The following is a 9,029-nucleotide window of genomic DNA, read 5'->3' as shown; positions in this document are numbered from 1 at the left end:
CCCCACGGCTGAAAGGGCGAGCATGTTTGGTGGGATGCGGATTCGAACCCACGACCCTCAGATTGTGAGTCGAGCGCCTTATCCACCTGGCCATGCCGGGCACGACCAAAGGGAAGTCTCCCAAGTTGTCTTCTCCATGGGAAGGACCATATGACATAGTGGATCGTCTCTCAGACGTGACTTTCCGAATAAAATGTGGTCGGCGAGGTAAGCCGAAGGTGGCGCATGCCAACAGGCTTTGGCATTATCACAATCCAGGTCATTTCAGTTGGAACGAAATGAACAACAAAACAAATGACGCTGCTGAAGATGTGTCACCTGAAAGAGCCACTGTCGAAGAAGAAACTTTACCCAGTTTGAGAGGGAAAACATTGAAGCCGTTAATGAAGTTACTACCACTGATGTGACTGCTACCGATAATGGGGCATTTCCTGATGGAGTAGATGAATCCCACGTGAAGCAGAAGCCAATGAGACCAGTATGAAAGAAGAAACGTCCGGTAAAATTAAGAGACTTTGTTGTATTTTAATTTTGTGTATGTAAATTCTGTGCTTTTAATTAAGTTATTGTTAGTTATCTATTGGTTTAATGTAAGTGGCTGTTGTTCGTCCCGAACAATACTAAGGAAGGGGCAGTGTTACGACAGCGGACATCGCGTGACGCTGGGAGTATGCGCGATGGAGTTTCTCGAATTATCGGGGAGCCCCACGTATGTCCGAATTTTTGCTAGACGCCCTCTTTTTTATAATATAAGCCTGGCAAAGAAAGCCAGCGAGATAGAGATAGATATAGAGGGAGATAATTAAAGAAGGGAACATTAGTGACGGTAATATAAAATGTGTGTTTGTACTCGTAAAGAGAAATGTTTTTATCGAGAAAGAATAAACTGGTTTAATCATGAAAGGACTTGTATCGCTGAAGTTCCTCGGAAAGAATTTCTACCGGAAATTATCAAACAAACAGATACGAAACAAATTGGTGTCAGAGCGTGGGACCGAAAAGAAAAAAAGAAGAAAAGAAAGATGGAAACGAGAAGTGGCAAATCAAACTACAGCTTATCATATTTGATGACAGCAATACAAGAACGAGAAAAGAAACAAGAAGAGAGATTACAGCAGTTGTTGGAGGAAAAATAAGTTTACTCAGAATTAATTTCTACCGGAAATTATCAAACAAGCAGATACGTAACAATATGTTAATAGAAAAAGTGTAATCTAAAGTCAGTAGAGATCACTGTAATACTGGATGTTCATTTCAATATGTGAACGATTTAGTAAAGATACTCTATTGCGATGAAGCTAATCAAGAAACTTCCTTCTGATGTTAACATTCATTACTAAATTATTCATACCGTGTGAGTGGTTGCCTTCCAGACTACAACTACTGTTGTTGTTCGAGGCTTGTGAAAATCAGAACTTGTGATAACCTACCACGACGTGTCTTTATTGCCTTAATTTGCGATGTTAATTTTCAATTCAAAAAGTTTAATTATAGTTACACTGAACAGTGTTTTACAAATACTTTAATTAGTGTGTCTATAAAATATGTAACTTTAGAAAGGTCTTAATGTGTAGTAGAAATAATAATTGCATATATTAGTAAAAAAAAATTATTTGAAGAGGATAATATACACATACACGCATGTGTAGATATATGTGTGTGTGTTTTGTTAAATGTAAATGGTGAAGGCTGTTTTTAAAACATATTCCTGGTATGAATTTATGCTTTTAACTTCCTTTGCAGATTGAAAACGTGCTTTTATTATATGTATTTTGTAAAACGAATAAAGTTAATATACAGCACTAATTTTTGAAAGTAATGTGTAAAGAATTACTAACTGGTTGAATGTCAGTATTCTACTGCTATAGTACAGACTACTCTGTTTATCAGATTTAATGTTATTTATGGTGAATTTAAAACCTATATTTACACAGATCAACATCAGCCATAAGAATCAAATGCCAATGCTTATGGCACCGCCACCTGCGAACAAAGCTAGATTTCCCTTCCGGCTTTTTTTCCGACGATCATAGTTAGGTGAGATGTGCCATCTAAGTATGTGGTAAGTTGTTAACTTTCGTAGGGGTGGAAACTATATTTGTTGAATGGACTATCTATTGAAATGAAATATTATACATCAGCAGTTATACTTCAGTACATTATATATATATATATGATTTGTCATCATTTCAGAATAATAATGTTGTAATGTAGTAAGAACATAACGTAACGAGATTATCTGTAATACTCTCTTAGTTGATCATTTTTGTTCGATAAACTCCTGTAAGAAAAGAAAAGAAAAAAATAGCCAACATTCCAATCAAAAATTGGTATTTTTAGGATTGTTTTATTTAGGGGGCAAAGAGTTATTTTGGCAAAAACAATTAAAATTTTCATGTCAGTGGGATTCACTATGTGGATTATTTTAAAGTCTTAAAATACTAAATCGTGATATCTCAGAGGTCTTCAGTGAGAGGTTTACCGCCCTCCAAATCACCTTAGTGGGCGCCTCCATGCAGCTAAATAACCTACACCAAGACCAGATCTAGGCTGTTAGCTTAAACAATAATAATTTGTATATCTTATATATATTGCGAACCGTGGTGTCTGTCCGAGTGTTCGTTTGTCTCCCGTTTACGGCGGCCGCTTCTCGCGCTGCGCTTAAAAAGCTGCGCACGCAGACAAAGCTCAACATTCACTTTTGAAATGATGGGAGAACGGGCATGAATAATTTTGATGCCAAATTTTATTTCGCAAGTAGAATATTCTACACTAAATTAATAACACTGTCATTCACATTTAAAAATATGACGTAACTTAAAGATTAAAAATGTAGATTTACCATACGTTATTGTTGAGCAGCTCTTAGCACGACTGAAATGCTCAACAATTACTCTTCGTGGTGGGCGGTATAAGTAGCCCAGAACTTTGGCTCCGAGTGAAACCAAGTGTGCAACAAATTAACTTTTTTAAAATACATGAAATAATTTAGATTGATAAATAAACTTAAAGTTTCCCCTCACTGGGGACGGGTACTTTTGCTTGTGGTCGCATTGTATCACACTGTAGCTCTATTTGTCGTGTTTTATAACATCTGAAGTTTAAGTTCTCGGTTGAATGTTAAAAGAAACATTTAGAGCACAATGTAACTGTTAAAAGTGGACCATTTTATGAAAAACAAAACAGAAACACTTTCCTATTTTCGCATTATTTTACTGAAACGGTATGAGTTATAGTTGTTCGTTTTCTAGAAGTAGTCGTAGATATTTCAATATGAAGTAAAAAGCTATCAACTTATATACATTTGTTAAAGTAATGGTATACATACAACTGTTGAAAAGGTGGATTTGAAATGATTTGTTCTACAAATATCAAAAACAAATTATCATTTAATATTTTTTTCTTTGCGAATTCCAAAGAAACAATAAATCGACTTTAAACAAAACAAGTGAATTTTTTAAATCGCTAATCCTATATATCCATACAAATTATAAGGAGTTTAAACTAAAAAGATTATTAATTTAAAATGTTAATTATAAAAGGAACAACAGAAATTTCTTACCAAAGCTTACATTTTAAGAGTTCAGTAAATAAATAAATGATTCAACCAATTTTAGATTTATTCACAACCGTTTTTAGAAGCTTGCATTTTTTTTTTCAAAGAAGCATTACCAAATTAGATCGTCAAAAGAAACTAGTGTTATCACAATTGTGACACAGGGATTTTCTATTTTAAATTTCTCCTGTTATTTGTGACCAATGCGTTCGCATCTTGATTTACAGTGTGATGAATTAAAGAAGTAACATCAACGAAAGTTTACTTGAGAAAACAAAAAATACTTTTTTAGTTAAAAAGCTTAAAACTTTTTTTGCAGGTATATAGGTGTACCCGTAGTGAAGCATTATTACACTATTAAATTCGTCTATATTTAAACCATTATCCATTTGAGAAAGTTCGTGTCCAGAAACCAGGTCATCGCTTCCCAATGCCAGAAAAAAACAACTTAACTTATTTGGAGGATTAACTCCACTCTTCAGTATATTCTCTAATGTAATTCTAGTCGGTTAACTGTATTTTTGCATAATAATATTGATAATTCTAGCGATGGTCTCAATATTTAATACTTAATATTATTCCGGTGAAAGAGTAGTAACCTCTCTGACTTAGACATCGAGGTTTAAATTTCCAAAGATTTTTGTACAGTCCATAGGACGTTTACGAAACTTGATCGTAGACCGTCCGTCAACAAAGTGTGTTTGTAAATGTTATTTGCATATGTATATTTTTGTGTATTTCATAATATTTTTTAAGTAATATTTAACGATCATTTCTACTAGACCTCTGAAGTATTATTGTATTTATTGTGTACTTGGCGTTCAGTTCTAGTTTTACTATAGAAGTTTATGTCAATACTAAGAATAAATACAACTTTCATATAAAGATAAAATTGACTAAAGGCAACTTTAGACCCTGAGCGTCTTCCTCTGATGAAGAAAGATCCACTTTGAATCAGTTTGCTCATGTTAAAGAAAGGCTCACCTTTCGAGAGGTGGATCTTTCTTCACTAGGGGAAGACTGTGAATCAGTTTTTTCATGTTAAAGAAAGGTTCACCTTTCGAAAAGTGGATCTTTCTTCATTAGGGGAAGACTGTGAATCAGTTTTCTCATGTTAAAGAAAGGTTCACCTTTCGAAAAGTGGATCTTTCTTCATTAGGGGAAGACTGTGAATCAGTTTGCTCATGTTAAAGAAAGGTTCACCCTTCGTAACACCATATTAACATATAATGAGTAGCAGATGACTCTTCTATACTTCTTTGATAAATGGAATATACGACAGATTCGTAGAATGTGTTGTGTCTGTCTGCTTTATTGACTTTTCGGTATTTCCTAATTCTGAAAAAATGTTTTTGTGGTTTTTTTCACTACCACATGAATCGAAAGATGTGTTTAATTCATTATGGGTTAAAGAAAGTGCCCTGTAACATTGAAGAATAATTATTTCATAAACGAAAAGGGTATTTCAAATTTAAACAAATTGTTTAACAAACAAAAAATAACTGTTCAACTGAAACTTGTGAAAGGTTTCAAATATCAAACCTAAATTAAATGTGGGGTAAGCTTATGAAATTGAGATTTTTTAAAACGGTGCTGATATTAGACGTAAATGTTTTACCACTCAAATCTTGTTGTTCCTTCTACATTTTATCAAATCTACAAACTGATTTCTATTTTAGAACTACGTAACGTCCATAAGGTTTGTGGTCTTCCTTCTTCATTTTATTGTAGAATGTAAAAAAAGTCCGTCAAATTTTCTAGCATCAAGGTTAACTTTACAGCTGTATATACAAATGTGTAGATAAAGGCTTTTTTTCGATGTGTTATATTCGTTCGTTTCTTAATATAATTTGTCGAAATACGTCTTTTTTTATTAACTTAATCTACTAGAAAGCTACTCATTTTCAAGTGTGTGTGGATCAATTTAGGCAGCGAGGTACTAATAAGAGATTTCGTGGGTTCATTTTCACCGAATCCTGATATCGAAATTAAATTACGAGTAATTTTCTGAAATGCTACTTCAATGTGATTATTCCAAATTATAAATATGTGTGTGTGTGTGTGTGTGTGTATATCATGATTAAATACATATTTAATTTTCCTCACAATAGAGTTATTTTATACTGAATCATAACATACGTTAACATAAGTCGTGTGCAGTAATAATTTCTTTTAATATTCTTTCTGAAGATATATGTTTTCAGTTTACTGGCAAAGGATTTTATGCTAAAACATATCAGTAAAATTGCGTTTAAAATTTTCTTCTACAATTTCTTTGCTATTTATGTCCCAATTACTAGACTATGTTGTGTAAAATGTTCACTTATTTGCTAAGAGGGATAATAAAAAATATATAACAAAAATCATTGTGGAGGACTCTTAACCAATATTTTTCTTCATCTTCGTATGACTATTTTTGTTTTCTGTCACATTTTCAAACATATTTTGGGTTGCGGTCCATATTTTAAATGTAAATAGTAAAATTTTACTTTTAGAAACTGAAACAAATTCGAATATTTGAAATTCGAAGTTATTTATCGGGCGTTAAAATGTTTAACATCCACACTTTTATGCAACTTAATTAATAATTATTTTTTATTTACCATTTTATTAATATATTTATACCTATATAGGCCTGGCATGCCTTGGTGGCGATGGCACTCTACTCGCAATCTATAGATCACGGGTTCGAATCCCGTCACCAAACATGCTCTCCCTTTCATCCGTGGGGACGTTATAATGTGATGGTCAGTCCCACTATTCGTTGGTAAAGAGTATCCAAAGAGTTGGCGGTGGTTGGTGTTGACAAGCTGTCTTCCCTCTAGTGTACCATTCCAAAATTAGTATCTTTACACGAAGCTCAACAAATAAATTACACCCATGTACTATACATCATTATGTACAGTAGTTACAAAGTTATTGTTTATATGCTATTATTTCAAATTTAAAATAAGCGTTTTAAACGAAATGTTCAACATTTGTGAAAAGTTTCAAATATCAAACTTCAAATAATTGTGGGTTAAGTTTATCAAACTCGGACATTTTGTAGAACTAACATTATTGTTATTATTATGCCCAGTACTTAATTAATTTCATTAGTTTTTTAACATCGAATTTATAATATTTTATTTTTTTATGTTGTGATTTTTAAAATGCAGAAAAATAACTGTCATAAACAGTTTTTCAATTATTATTGGTTTATTTTATCCTGTTGTTTTCTTAAAATTAACCAAACACGAACACGTCCTTTCAGCCGTGGGGGGCATTATAATACGCCGGTCAATCCCACTATTGGTTGGTAAAAGAGTAGCCCAAGAGTTGGCGGTAGGGGTGTTGGCTAGTTGCCTTCTGTATCTATTAAATTCGAGCCAGGTAATGCAAACAGTGCCCGCAGCGGCCCAGCGGTATATCTGTAGACTTACAACGCTAGAATCCGGGTTTCTATACCTGTGGTGGGTACAGCGCAGATAGTCCTTTGTGTAGCTTCGTGCTTAACTACAAACAAGTGCAAATAGTCCTCGAATAGCTTTGCGCGAACTTCCAAACAAACCAAACCTTAGAACTATATTACTTTCAAAAACGCCCCCGTGGCACAGCGGTATGTCTGCGGACTTACAACGCTAGAATCTGGTTTCGATACTCGTGGTGGGCAGAGCACAGGCAGCCTTTGTGTAGCTCTTTGCTTAATTACAAACAAACAAAAAATTTGGTTTATAGATACCATCAACAGTCATTTCGAGCTATTTGCAGAAAATGTTTTAGTTTTCCAGAAACTAAAACTTGGCAATCTTACATATTTCTTCAACACGACTACTTATTCTATATAATTTCTGTTTGTAGACAATGTTGTTGTTGGTGGATTTTGTTAGTTTAAAGCTACACAATGGACTATTTGCACTCTCTCCACCCGCAAGAAATCGAACCCTGGATTTTAGAGTTTTTGTTAGCAAACTCACCGCTGGTCCACTAGGGAAACTTTTGGCTTTAATGATAAAATAATATATTATTTTACTACTCTTGTATCATGCAATACTATTGTGACGAAGCTAGAACTTACCTCAATGGTGAGGAATCTCAGATACAAGTTATTTTGTAAACATTTTAGTTCCACTAAGGAAGAACAAAGTGCTCATATCAGTAAAAGTTTTACAACTTATCAATGAACTTTTCACAGAAAATGCTTGACTCAGAACTTTCTAGACCATGCAGTATTCAGTTGGGAACATCGAAAGGGCGTCTAATAGCGATTCTCGTAAGTCTCTCAAGAACCTCTGGTGGGTCAGATGTAATTATACGGTCTTATAACGCTAAAATCCAGGTTTTGATCCCTTGCAGTGGACAGAATATAAATAGTCTATTGTGTAGCCTTGCGCTGAAATCATAAGCGAACAAGCGCCTCTCGAGGAATTCCGAAGTATAATTTATAGTATTTTTTGTGTGTGGCAAAAATAATAACAACTTCAAAATAAATTTTTCAAGTGAATCATCACAGAAATCTTTTGCTATGAATTACTCAACTTATTATATCTTCGTAATAAATTCGTGTATTGAAACCATTAATGAAACAACGTTTTCGTGAAAATCAGTTAAATTACGCATAAATAAAATGGTGGTAAGACGACTTAATACAGTGAAACTGAAACGTTCAATGTTAATTTAACTTATCAGTTTCAAGTAATAGAAAATGTAAATGGCGCTAGTGTAGTTTACAATGACATTTTACTTAATATCCAGTTTAGTTAATAGAATATTATTATGTATCGTAAAGGTCTCCAAGTGTAAACTATAGAAAGTGAACAAATACAGAAAAATCTTCAGTCTAAAAAAATCACATTTCTTTTTCTTTGCAATATTTCTTTTCTGATATAATAACCTGTGATTTTAAAATGTCAAACACTATTCAAATACTCAATTATGGTAAGAAAATGGAAAACATGTACATCATCATGTGCTGTTCAAATCAAATCAACAAATGCCAGAAGCTTCTGAACACATGTACAGTAACTAAACCTTCAACTCTGTGATAAGTTTGAGTAAACCTAAAAAAAAACAAAAAACACGTCCTCGTGATCAATAGAATTATTAAAATATACGTTACGTACCAAGGGAATGAATGTATCGTTCACATTATAACATTATTAAGATAAACGTTGCGTATCTAGGGTACAAACGTACCGTTTACAATATAACATTATTAAGATAAACGTTGCGTATCTAGGGTACAAACGTACCGTTTACAATATAACATTATTAAGATAAACGTTGAGTGTCCAGAGTACAATCGTACCGTTTACAATATAACATTATTAAGATAAACGTTGAGTGTCTAGAGTACAATCGTACCGTTTACGATATAACATTATTAAGATAAACGTTGAGTGTCTAGAGTACAATCGTACCGTTTACGATATAACATTATTAAGATAAACGTTGAGTGTCTTAGAGTACAATCGTACCGTTTACGATATAACAA

General features: G+C 33.3%; 1 protein-coding gene across 7 annotated transcripts in view; it reads left to right on the top strand.

Moving 5' to 3' along the window:
* LOC106464787 (diacylglycerol kinase 1-like) overlaps window positions 1-9,029 on the top strand; it is a 160,416-nt gene that overhangs the window by 150,127 nt on the left and 1,260 nt on the right. For 2 of the 7 annotated variants that reach the window (XR_002611826.1, XR_002611825.1), the window contains exons 26-28: window positions 1,935-2,062; window positions 3,876-4,477; window positions 4,551-5,901. Coding sequence is in view for 4 of the 7 variants with exons in the window: in XM_022392583.1 (XP_022248291.1) it covers window positions 1,935-2,033 (99 nt within the window). In the remaining 3 variants the exon portion in view is untranslated. Of the gene's footprint in view, window positions 1-1,934; window positions 2,405-3,875; window positions 4,478-4,550; window positions 5,902-6,189; window positions 6,264-9,029 lie in introns of those variants that run through there. The other 5 variants (XR_002611827.1, XM_022392583.1, XM_022392584.1 and 2 more) reach the window with 5 other exon arrangements.

This window comes from Limulus polyphemus, unplaced genomic scaffold (genome assembly GCF_000517525.1).
Source record: "Limulus polyphemus unplaced genomic scaffold, Limulus_polyphemus-2.1.2 Scaffold1742, whole genome shotgun sequence".
NCBI classification, from domain to species: Eukaryota; Metazoa; Arthropoda; class Merostomata; order Xiphosura; family Limulidae; genus Limulus; species Limulus polyphemus.
Note: the sequence above shows the minus strand (reverse complement) of the source record. Positions and strands in the feature narration are given on the sequence as shown.